Source organism: Neopelma chrysocephalum, unplaced genomic scaffold, assembly GCF_003984885.1.
Source record: "Neopelma chrysocephalum unplaced genomic scaffold, ASM398488v2 Primary Assembly neopelma1_97116, whole genome shotgun sequence".
In the NCBI taxonomy this organism is placed as follows: Eukaryota; Metazoa; Chordata; class Aves; order Passeriformes; family Pipridae; genus Neopelma; species Neopelma chrysocephalum.
In genome coordinates this window covers 2,888,144-2,900,675 of record NW_020925758.1, presented here as the reverse complement: position 1 = coordinate 2,900,675, position 12,532 = coordinate 2,888,144, and the positions used below count along the sequence as shown (strand labels likewise).

The window sequence follows — 12,532 nt, the reverse complement described above, 5'->3', positions numbered from 1 at the left end:
CGGGGGCCGAGCCCCGGGCGCACCTGGGCGGGGGTCGCGGGTGCTGCCCGGGCAAGGCGGCCCGCGGCGGGCGGGCGGCGGCGGGCGCGGAGGCGGAACTGAAGGCGCTGACCCACGCCGTGCTGAAGCGGCTGAAGGAGCGGCAGCTGGAGGGGCTGCTGCACGCCGTGGAGTCCCGCGGCGGGGCGCGGACCCCCTGCCTGCTGCTGCCCGCCAAGGCAGACTCGCGGCTGGGGCAGCACTGGTACCCGCTGCCGGTGCTGCTCTGCAAGGTGTTCCGCTGGCCCGACCTCCGCCACTGCTCAGAAGTGAAGCGGTTATGTTGCTGTGAATCCTACGGCAAGGCTCACCCCGAGCTCGTCTGCTGCAACCCGCACCACCTCAGCCGGCTCTGCGAGCTAGGTACGGGCGGCGGGGAGGGGATGGCAGGGGGTGTGCGGGGGCTTAGGAGGTGTGCTGGGGGTGCAGGGGGGGATGGAGGGGCTGCAGAGGTGCTAGGGGATGGAGGAATTAACAGAGGTGTAAGGGATGGCGGGTATGCAGGAATATAGGGGGTGCAAGGGATGGAGGGCATAAAGGTGCAGGGGATGGAGAGAATGCAGGGGTGCAGGGGCTAGAGGTGTGCAGGTGTTGGAGGGGTTGGGGGAATACAGGGGATACAGGGATGCAGGGAATGCAGGGATATAGGGCATACAGAGTTGCAGGGGATGGAGGTGATGCAGGGGTATAAGAGTGCAGGGGATAGAGGGGATTCAGGGATATAGGGGTACAGGGTTTCAGGGGAGGGAGGGATGCAGGGATACAGGGGATGGAGGGCATACAGGGGTGCAGGGGCTAGAGGTGTGCGGGAGATGGAGGGGTTGCAGGGGATGCATGTGTGAAGGGGATACAGGAACGCATGGGTGCAGCCCCACTCACCTCCCAGCCCACTAAACATTTTTTTTCCTCCTGGAAAAAAAAAAAAAAACAACGGAAAAGAACCCAAAACCCCTAAACAACCCACAACAAACGACAAAGCCCATGGCACACGCACAAAAACTTTCAATTGCCGTGGTTTATGCGTTTCTCCTGTATTTAGGGGAGGGGGTGGCCCCCCACCCCCCTTCCCCATCGCCGCCCCCCTCCCCTCCCGGGGGCCCCGGCGCTGCCTCCCCGCCGTCCCCGCGCGGTGCCGGGGGATTAGGGGCCGGGCGGCCCCGGCGCTGCCGCGGCTCCGCCGAGCCAAGGAGGCCCCGATCAGACAGCCCGAGCGGCAGATAGCAGGGAGACTGGCGCCAGACGGACCCTTTTGTTTATCTGACAGCTAAATATCAAGGCAATCACCGCCTCGCTGCCCTGCCTCCAACCCCCAGAGCTAAGACAAACAGTTTTGCTAAAAGAATGCCACTGTTATCATAAGTTCCTATCTTTTTTCCTTTTTTTTTTTTTTTTTTTTTCATGGCTCTGCCTTTATTTTCTCTGTACTTTTCTAATTCCAGAGTCTCCCCCTCCACCCTACTCCAGATATCCAATGGATTTTCTCAAACCAACTGGTAAGTGGACTTTTTTTCAATACAGATAAAAAAGAGATAAAAAAAGGGAAAACAGAGCCTTTCTCAGGGAAAACAGTGTCCTGACTCTGTCATGCATTTCTTTTTTGGCTGCTTTAGTGCTTCTGTGCCTCTTGCTACCCCTGGAAGAATTAACATATAATTTATCTAAGCCACCCTGTGCACAAAGTAGGATTTTAAAACTCTGGCAGGAAACTCCAAGAGGGATTGCAATGCAGCACAGGCCTGTGCTGCTTGAGTCAGCCAGGAAAACCGTGGGCTCCAGTTGAAAATGGCAATGCTCCCGCACCCCTGGGTGAATTTTTAGGGATTTCGGTTGGGATCCAGCACAGCATCTCCCTGATGCCTGGGAATCTCAATGAACCTTGACAGACTTGTTAGAAATCTTTCTGAGTTTTTTAGAAGCTTAATCCTGCCTCATCAGGTTGAAAAAAAAAACAGGAAAAGAGGTTGAAAAGTTATTTTTTTCTTTTTTTTCTTTTTTTTTTTTTTAAATTTTTGCACCACTCTGCATGCCTGTTGCTTGTAATTGAATGTCAGGGTGCCAGGGGAGAAGCCCATTTGAGGCTGGCACCAGCTCTTTTGCGGTTGTCTGCATAAACTCTTGGTTGGCAGCGAGCTCGCCGAGTGTGAGATAAATCAGGCTGGAAGAAGGAGGAGAGGTGGGGAGAATCGGAAACGGGGCGGGGGGGGGGGGGAGGGAGCTCGGGAGGAGCAGCTCCTGGCTCCCTGAGGATTAGTGGATCTGGAGTGCTGGCTGGAGCACGGTGGTCTCTGTGGTCATGGCAGACAGGAGAGGCACGGCGGTGCAGGGAGGCAAAGGTAGAGGTATTTCTGAAGACCAATATCAGGTTATTTGTTTTGGGGTTTTTTGGGCCAAAGAAATGGCTTTTATAAAATTACCTCTCTTCAGTTTCTTGTGACTAAAAGAAACCCCAACCTTGAAGCTGCTTTGCTACCGTTGTGGGGTCCCATCCTGCCCGCTGCTCCCTTGGAGGCTGTACTGTTCTTTTTTCCCCCTCTGCAAACTCCTTAAGAACACAGATAAGTGTTCTTAAGTGTTTCTTAAGTAAGTTACTGTGTTAGTTGTAAGTTAAGTGTTACTTAAGTGTTGCTGTGCCTCCTGGAAATAAGCAGAGCTGTTTAACAAACAATCGGTTACAACGCATGATATATTTTGCCTTGGTGTAAAAAACAGGAGATAAAAGCTTATGAATGAAAGATAGATATTGGGAGTGGGTTCAGCACTCCGGGCATGTGCCGGGATGCAGAAGGGCTGTTCTGCAAGAGGCTCTCAGAGTCTGCTGGGTCAGAAAGTTTTGTGGGAGCTGGCATAATTTTGACTGCATCCCTGCAGTGGTCCCCCAAGATTTCCTTATTTCTGCCTTCATGGCCTTTCTTTTCACCCATTGATGATCCTGGCATGGGGTGCAAAGGGGTTTGGAGCCGCAGGAGTGAAGGGTTAAAGCTTGGTTTTGGTTTCCCGGTGAAGATGTTAGGATAAATCTATTAGCAGCATTTAAACATCCAATCTGCCTCTGCCAGGATCTTATTTTCAGTTAGCCGAATGATATATTTATTCATTAGCAAGTGTTGACATAAGGTAGCAAAATGTGTGTAAACAGAAAAGCCGCAGAACATGAATGTGCCATTTCGAAAGGAAAAGTTATTCCTATCGGCCAATAGGAAGTGATTAACGCTGCCCATCGGAAGCACAGAAACAACTGGGTTACTCACCAAAAAGTCCTTTTTTTTTCCTTTTTGAAAGAAAAATCCCTTTGGCAGCTGAGGTCTGGCTAACGGGGCTGCGACAGGCACAAGCGGAGCCTGGAAGTCTGTTGTGGCAGGTGGGTTTTGCAAGCTCAGGGTTTCTCAGTGTTTCCTCTGCGGAGGGTTTCCCGTCCCAGCACTGGTGCCGTCTCCTGCGACAGTTCCCCAGCTGCTGTTGAGGATTGCCCGTCATGGGCTGGTTAGACGGGATGGGGAACAGTAGGTGACCATGGGAAGGTGTGAGGATTTTTACCTGGCCGATGCACATCAGCTGTCTTCTCCCCGGGGATCTTGTGTGGGAACAGCCCTGCATTTAGACTCTGGCAGTGGGGCTGGGGATGTTCATCCAGGAGGAAACTTCTGCTTTCCCATCAAGCATGGTAGTGGTGATAACACAAGTTTTTAAATGTTTAGTGCTAAGCCTTGTGAGTGCTTCATGTGGGCAGACAGGCAGGTAATACCTGGACTGGTAATCAGAGAATCAAATATTAGTTTGTGTTGGGAGAGACCCTAAAAGCCATCTGGTCCAGCCCTCCTTCAGTGATCAGGGACATCTTCAGCTAGACCAGGTTGCTCACAGTCCTATCCAGCCTGACCTTGAAGGTTTCCAGGGATAGGGGGTCTCCCACCTTTGTGGGCAACCTGTGCCAATGCCTAACCACTCTCGCGATAAACAGTTTCTTCCTTTTGTCTCCTCTAAATATCTCCTCTTTTAGTTAAAAACCCTTATGATGGGGATTAAATTGGGGTTTTTTTGGGTGATGGAGGCTGAGACAGGCTGTGTCGCAGGCTGGAGGAAAGCAGGAACGGATAGGGAGCTTGGAGTCTGTCATAGGCAATGAAATGCCACATCAGATTGTGTGTTGGTAGGGTAGATTTAGTATTTGTGTCCTTGCAGAGTGGAAAGGTCTGCCCTTGGTGGTTGGGTTACCTGTGGGAAGGCTGAAGGTCAGACTGACTTGCTTGGCCATAGAGTCCCAGAATGGTTTGGGTTGGAAGCAACCTTAAAGCTCACCTTCTTCCATGTATGGACAACTTCCACTACACCAGGTTGCTCCAAGCCCCGTCCAACCTGGCCTTGAACTTGCCGGGGATTGGGGAGGGCTTTCATCAAGGAGAGGACTTTTCCTCTTCCTTAAGAGGATGTTTGCAGGGATGGATGATGGTGGCTTGCTCTGGAGGTGTGGGGCTGCTCGGCATTCCTGATGTCCCTACAGGAGCTGCCACTTGCAGCTGTGTTGAAAGCGAGATGGGCAGTAGTGCCCTCAAATAATTCAGGCAGATTGTTGATTCATCATTAAGTGAGACAAGGGGCTGCAAGTGGTTCCATTGTGCCCCTGCCTGACTGGTCATGGTGGTGCTGGAGTATGAGAGTGCAGGGGACTCGCTGAGATGTCTTTGCAGAGCCAAATGCCCTCCTGTGGCATCAACTTTCAGGGGAGCTGGAGGTTTGGTAGCTTCCAGGAGCTATTTGAGACCTTGCAAGGTTGGGCTGGTGGCCACCAGGAATAATTGTAGGTCTCTGCAATGGTTTCATACTGTGGGAAGGCAGCGTTGGGAGGAGATTGATGTGCAGCAGACTTGGATAAACCTCTGATCCTATGACCTGTATGGTGCTGAGGATAAAATGAGCCCTAGTACCCCTTACTAACAAGAGCCCTGGGCAGCTCTGAAGGTGATGGGAAGTGTGCCAGGATGAATTCAGCCATGAGAGTCCTGCCTTTGGGCTTATCCCATACCTGGCTGTCATGGTTGGTCTAGAGTTAAAGTGCAGCTGCTCTGCGTTTTGCAGAGAGGCTTCAGAGGGTGGTTCGTGCATGAGGGGAACTGTCTGTTGGATGGTGGGACACAGGAAGGGAGCTGATGAAGTCATGAAAGCACATGGCCCTATTGCTAGTGTTGTGCGTTTTAAGTTGGGATAGGATTCTGTCCTGCAAGTCCTGTCTGATGTGCTAACAAAGGACCCGGTCATGTCTGATCCCTACAGCAAGAGAATGTGCAAAGGGCCAATTATGTTCCTTATCTGCAGGAACTCCTTGAGGAGCTGTAGCTGGGAGCAGAGGGAGCCCAGGGCAGGGCAGGGTGGTCAAGCCTGCATTTAAGAAAGCATCTGCAGTCCAAGCAGGTTGAAGCTATCCCAAGGTAATAGTGGGGAGAATCTTCTCTCTAGACTAGAAAGGGTTAAAAGAAGTGGAAAACTTGTTTCTTTAAAGCATAGAAAGGAGGACAAGGCATTTAGGGAGCCAAGGCATTTAGAGAGCGTATGGTATACAGTGTTTCACAAGTAAGTCTATTTCCTGTCTCCCCTATTGTTTTCGGTTTGATTAAGTATATCCTGTTAAACTGTATATTCCTGTTAGGGCTTCTACTTCACTCTGATAAAATGAGGTTATGCAGACAGGAATTTCTTATTCACTGGGATTTCAGGGATGGGATCTGGAAGAATTGCTTTATCAATAGGGAGAAAATCATCTCTGCTCTCCTGGTGGTGGCCCTTGCTTTGGGATACAGATGTGAGCGAAATGATGTCATTAGGGAGCCCAAATCTGATGAAACCCAAAGCCCCTGAGGACCAGAAAGTTACATGAACTTTACAGGTCTTCTCAGGCTTGTCCTTGAGCTTGTAGTTCTTCATGGTAGTGACCAAGAAGCTGGAGTTTGTATGTAAGACCAGGAGATCAGTGTTGGCTTCTGACTTGTCACCTGAAGGAGCAGGCTTGGGATGGAAGGGTCCAGACCTTGAGCTCCAACAGCTCCACGCATCAAGAGAAACCTCTAATGGAGCAGCCAATCTTACCCTGCCCTCTGACTGTGCGTGGAGTAGGTCCAGTTGCCCACCTCTCCCAGGAGCTGACAGCAAGATCTGTCAGAGCTGGCGGTGACAAAAATTGAGCATGGGAACGCAAACTTAGCCCGTTTGCCTCAAAAAGGCGGCGATGAGACGTTTCCCTTTCGGTTCCCGTTTTGGTGAGTTACAGGTGTCGACTAAATCGGGTGCATAAAGCCATGATTTAAGCATTTTTGGAAGCTCGCTTACATCAGGACGGTGACAACCTTGATCTCCTTACCCGGTGACTGGGCCGGAGAGGTGGCAGCCAGCCTGTAATTTCTGCCGGTCTATAATCAGCGTTGGCTGGCGATGAAGCGCAGCCTTGACTGAGACAACGAGTTAGGGTGGATGCTTCTTGATGAACTACTGTCTCTGCGCGGACAATTAGTAATCGCTTCCTGCTAAGCCCTTTGGAATGTGTGTTCTGCTTGCGGCGATGCTGGGAGCCTTCAAAGAACCACCTATATACTGATTATTCTTTTTCTTTTTTTTTTCTTTCCCTTTTCCTCTGCTCCAGCAGATTGTCCAGACTCTGTGCCTTCCTCCACTGAAACAGGGGGAACTAATTGTCTAGCCCCTGGGGGGCTTTCAGGTAAGACATCTCTTGTTGTCCTTGATCTTGGCCGCGGGTTGCGTTGACCGGGGGTCCCGAGGGAAGGCGAAGTGGTGCTGGGGGGTTTTGGGAAGGCGTGTCACTGAGAAAGGTGTGCTCGAAGGGGAAGTTGGGTTTCACTTCCGTGGCAGCTGTGTACCTCTTGTGCAGAGGATGTGTTGAAATCCCAGGTGACGTTCTCCTTTGAATTCCAGCCTTATGGCTCCATTCATTTTCGGACAGAGGAAGGAGGAGGTGTGCTGGGGAAGGCTAAGTGATGTTGGCTGACTGTTCATTTGGATATGTGGATTATGGGAGTAGGTGTGCTTGTACTTTTAGGAAGGATTCAATGTCAGGGTCTCCTTGACTTGGTGGTGATGGTGGTGACATCCCTTGTCTCTGGGATGAGAGCCATGCTTGGACTTTGCTCCAGATAAAGCCACCAGCACCTTGTATCTGATGCCCAAGGGTCATAGCGCCCGAGGAGGAAAGGTGGTCTTGTTTCATGCAGAAATTATTGCAAAGGGAGTCGATGATCCTTATGGATCCCTTCCAACTTGATATATTCTATGATTACCCATTTGCCATCTCCTTCAGCCTGCAGGTGCAGGGCTGGAAGGCACCTCTCTTTCCTCAGCCTTCTTGGGCTTTTCATAGAAATACAGAAAGTTGTGTTGGAAAGGGCCTTTTAAAGGTCATCTAGTCCAACTCCCAACCGCTTTTCCAAGGTGTGATGTCTCCCAATGCTGCATGTCCCATTCCGGGCTGGACAGCTTCGTGGCTGGGCTCTGTCTCCACCAGCATTAAAGTGTCTGAAACCGTGTACCCGCAAGTACTTGCTGATGTTTGAAGGTGCTTCCCTTTGTGGTGGTGTCTCCTTGATTTATGATTTATTCATCGCCCTGAAACTGGAATTCAGAAGTAGGTCGGCGGCGGCCGCACGCGCGCGTGCATCTGCCCCTGCCTCTCTCCAGGAATTGCGTTTGGTGTGGATGTCTTTAAGTGAGCCTTGTTTGTTTTTCTTTGGGTGTAATATATACCCTGTCTGTTATTTGAGAGGGGAGCATATTGTTTGTTCAAAGGCCCTAATGAGAATTAATCAAACGAAGGGGGAGAGGGAACAGAGAAGCTTGTTGCTGTTTTGTTTTTTTTTTTTTTAATTCAGAAGACTTTGGGTTTTTTATTTTTTTGCTATTGGAGCCTATAGCTTCAGGGAATTAAAAAAAAAAAAGAGACTGTGGAAAGAAAAGACAAGGAGCAAAACAGCACAATAAATAAGGATGTTGTTAGATCTTTTTTTTTTTCCTTTTTCCTCCTGAAATACACCCATTGCAGAGGGGAGGAGAGAGTTCAGTTCCACAGGATACCACATGAAATAAGCAGAGGAAGTACTCGCTTTTAAAAGGGGGCTTTCTGTAAGGTTCAGCCTTTTGATAACATCTCGTCTGGCTGCTCTGCTCCCGAAGGGAAGGCGGGAGGTGGGGGCTTGGACTGCAGGAAATAACATGGCTCGTTCCTGGTGCCTCCTAAAGGGCCATGGAAGGGGACCTCTAGCTCCTTAATTGAGCTTCTTCCCCAAATGAAAGCACATTTCCACCTGAAAATACATTTTTTTTCTTACTTTATTATATTGTTATTATTTCACTGGATTTTCGTGGGTTTTTTTTTTTTTGTCTCTCTTATCAGAGGTTCCCCCCCATCCCCAAGCCTGGAAACAGAACCTTTTACGATCATTAACCGCTCTTTTTTCCTCCCCAAATGTAATTGTAGCCATTTAGTTTAATGAGGAGCTGATAGGAGAGTTGGCTCATGAAGGGATACGGTTAGCTACCCAAGCCCTGAAACAAAGCCGAATGCCTCCACATGAAAGAGCATTTGTTTTGAATTTGCTCTGATTTACTGGCATCTCCCTTCCGCGTGCAGAAGTGCAGCGCTGAAAATTCCCAACTGGAGGGACCGAGTCAAGAAAGGAAAATAAACCCACTTTGCAGCAATCCTCCAAAGCTCACTTTCTCCTTCTTTTTTTTTTTCCTACCCCCTCCTGCATATTTTAGTTAGCAGGAGAGTGCGTTTGAAGGGGGCTTTAATGAGTTATTGGCAGGGTACACAGCCCTCTCTTCGGCTTGGTCTTACCTATGTTTGGGCAGATGGGGATGGGTGACGCCGGGTGGAAAATCCAGCATCCTTCATCCCCTCCAGACCTGTACAGGTTGGATTTGCAGCTCTTTGATGAAAGGATGGCTTAAGAAAAGAAAAAAAAGGCACAAACGTTTTGGTAGTTTGGAAACTGGACTGGGTGGCTGAGGAGAAAGGCATCATGGTGGGTGGTGGTGGGTTCCTGTAGCACTGCAGGCTTTGGCCACCAGTGATGGGCTGCGGATGCCACTGTAGTGGTGGAGATCAAGGTCAGCAGACCTGCTCTGATGTCTTGAAGTTGGAAGAACAGGATATAGCAAGGAAGACTGCTCTCAGCCCTGAGAATTTGGGAATGGGGACAGCCAGGGGTTCACAGCCCCCCTGGCAGGGAAACCACATGGTGGGGTTGAGAGGGTGGTGGCAGGGGGAGCATTAAAGGGGCTCAAAGCAAGTACCCCTTGCAGGCTCTCTATGAGGATCCTTTGATGATGAGGAGTCTCAGATCCAGCCCCTGCCGGGGTCTGTCTCTTTCTGGAGGCTGAAGGCAGTTTTGTTGATGGATACCAGAGGCGCTGGAGGATGTGGTGGGGGAAGGGGAGCGGCGTGGCCGGGGAGATGTACGGGGAGTGTTTCCCCTTTGTGATAACTGATCTGAGCTGCTCCTTTCCTCCCTCCTTCTTCTCTCTGTTCTCCTTCCCGACCCAGGAATGCAATACTGGGCAGTCCTTCGCACCGTGCTTGGTGTCCTCTTCTCATCCCACCTCTGCTCTCTCTTCCCCAGCCATCCCCTTCTCCAGCTGATGGACCCCACGCTTTCCCTGAGGCACTGAATCTCACTTATGTGTTCCTGCCTTTATTTGTTTTCTTATATCATCTTTATTTTTGTCGGTGGTCAGCCTGTGGGTAGGGCAGGACTCCTCGCTCACGTTATCTCCCATTGACGTGGCTGTGCTCAGGTATTACCAGCCAGATCCTTTCTGGCCTCAGTGCGGTTAAAGAGTGAAAATATCCCGTTTGAGATAAAAATAATTCCTGTAAATGGGAGACAGAGGGTGATTTTCCTGTATTTTGAGCTGACTTGTTCTCAGCAGATGTGTTTGGTTACGACTTCTTTCAAACAAGCAAAGCCATGCTTGGAGAGCCTGGAGGTGGCCGGCCCCTGGAGGTGGCTGGTCCATGGTCCAGTGGCATTGGATTGGTGGGAGTGAAATTCCTGTGGGACCCATGGAGAAGTTCTGCTCCAAGGGTAGAAGTGGGCAGATAGGTTTGATGGTGTTGGTGCTGGGTCTCCATGAAGTGTGATCCCCCAGCCCTGGACATCTCTGTCTTGACCCCTGTGTGGCGTGGGACTAGTGGCTCTTGGGTGATGGGAGGTTGTGGTGTCCATGGTGGGCGAGAGGGTGACTCTCCAGCAGGACAGGTGAATAGTGCTGGATCTGCTGGCAGAGCAAAGCTCTCCAAGAAGCTCAGAGCTTGTCATCAGAGAGGGAAAGCAAGATGAGCTGGCTTGTGTCCTCACCGCCTCCACTGCTCTTTTATTTATAGAGGTTGTTCCTAAAATACCAAACCCGAGAGTTTACCCAGGTTTTGGCCCAATCCTGTTCACTTGCCCAGACTCTGGAACTGCCCTGGGGTTTCCAAGAGCCAGTGTATGTTGAGTGATGATGCTTGGTGAATGCTGGATCAAGGCTCTGCAAGGCTTGAGGCTGGGAGACCTGCAAGGTGCTTTTGCAGCAGGCACAGACTCAGTTTCTCCCTCCCAACTCCACACCAAAAAGATGGGGAAAAGACCTCCACAGGATGGAAAGGCATCAGCCTTGCTCCCTGCTGTGGGACCTTGTCTGGTTTAAGAGACCTCTTGGTTGATTGACATTTCATTCCAAAATTGCGGACAGGCCGGGAATGTTTCACTATGCCTCTGATCCCTGCTGGTATCTGCTCACCAGGGAAGAAGCACCTTGTCCAAATCCGGAGCTATTTGCCCCCTGAAGCGGCTCCCCACTGCTTTCCCCCCGCCCATGTAAACAGGATCCTGAGCTGTTCCTCTGCCAGAGTCCTGCCTGTGTTTTCCCGTTCCCCCTACTTCCACCTCCCTCTCCTACAGAGTTTATAACCTCCTGTGAAATGCCTTTATTTACAAATTGGCATCCTATTATAATCTGAAATTGAGACTTCTTCCTGTGGAACTAGGATTGTATATTTGTCCCAGGGATAAACAATTGCTTGGGAATTTTTTTTTCTTTAAGTCACTTATTTTTGGTTTATTTTTGAGCTTGTGTCCTTTTAATATTTTTTTTTTTATTATTTGCTTTGAGCTTCGCGGGGCGTTGCACCCTTTCCTTCCCAGCCTCGTTGGGAGACAACGACTCCCCCCTCCCCCACACACCCCCTTGCCTACCTAAAAACCACCGTCCTGTCCTGGAAAGGACAAGGTTATCAGGGGTTAACGCCAGGATGACAGCACTGGAGCCTCTGGAGCAGAGCAGGCTGCCTGCCAGACTAGGAGCCTCCCGGCTCGCCTCGCACATCATCTGACCGTGGCCGACTGGGAGGAGGGAGCCGGCGCTTGGCATCGGCCCCGGGCTCTTGGCTTGGCCACCCGCTCGGGTTCCTTGAGCCCCGTGAGGGCTCTTTTTTTTTTTTTTTTAGGGGGTTCTCACCCTGTGGGGACCCCCCTGGGACACGGCCAGGATAGTCCCTGTGCTGCCGCAGGGATGCAGGGGGCATCCTCCTCTGAACAAAATCCTCCCAAAGCAAATAGAACCCATTTAACAATTACTTTTAAGTGCTCCAGAGCCTCTTGAGCCTTTCCTAGATACTATTCTATGATGCGTTTTATAAAGACGTGGTGGCAGAGGTGCTCCCCCCATTAGGTACTGGTTGTTTCAGCCCATACCTGTACAGCTCCATTAAATCCATGTTTCCAGGTGCTGGCTGATTTTTCCCAACCTTTGGAACAGCTGATGATAAAATGCAGAAGAAGACCCCGGAACCAGCAAATCCACCATGGTGGGGGATGGTGGTGTGGACCAATGGTGGGAGTTGTGAGGGGAACAATCGCATTTTAATCCCTCAACGTGGCACTTTTTAGGGAGTAACAAGGGCACAAAGGAGAATTTTGGAAGTTAGGTGTCAATCCAAACCGTGCCCTGCTCGCAGCGGCCGCCCCGATGAGCGCCGGCAACTTGATCATTTGGGGACATTTAAAACTCGATGGGACAAAAACACTCGTAGAGGAGCAGCCCCGGGCTGGCAGGGATTTGGGCTGCATCGTTTCCATCCCTGCTGTCTGCCAGTGGGTATCACTTACACTAGAGGAACCAGTAACATTATCCACATGCATTTCCCCGCCACCGGCATGGGGGGATGCCTATTTCGAACCGCGGCGGCCAAGACCGTAAACCTCCACGCTGGCTTAAAACGGGGTGCACCCCATTTTAGGGCGCACAGGGGAGAACACTGCGTGCAAGGACCCGCTCCCCAGCCCCAGCTGTGCTCCAGCAGGGCCACAGGCCGGGCAGGTGGGTGGGTGCCAGCCCCACTGCCGTCCCCCCCGCCGGCGTGAATGACCCACGCCGCAGCCTGGCCGCCTGCCTACTGTCACAAAGGAGCTTCCTTTCCAGTTTATTTTCAGCGCCGAGATATTATTAACCG

At 50.9% G+C, this 12,532-nt stretch overlaps 1 protein-coding gene across 1 annotated transcript in view; it reads left to right on the top strand.

Moving 5' to 3' along the window:
• Positions 1-12,532, top strand: part of SMAD7 (SMAD family member 7) — a 32,523-nt gene that overhangs the window by 5,292 nt on the left and 14,699 nt on the right. The window contains exons 2-4 of the mRNA XM_027671675.1: positions 12-402; positions 1,479-1,532; positions 6,668-6,742. Coding sequence (XP_027527476.1) covers positions 12-402; positions 1,479-1,532; positions 6,668-6,742 — 520 coding nt within the window. The remainder of the gene's footprint in view (positions 1-11; positions 403-1,478; positions 1,533-6,667; positions 6,743-12,532) is intronic.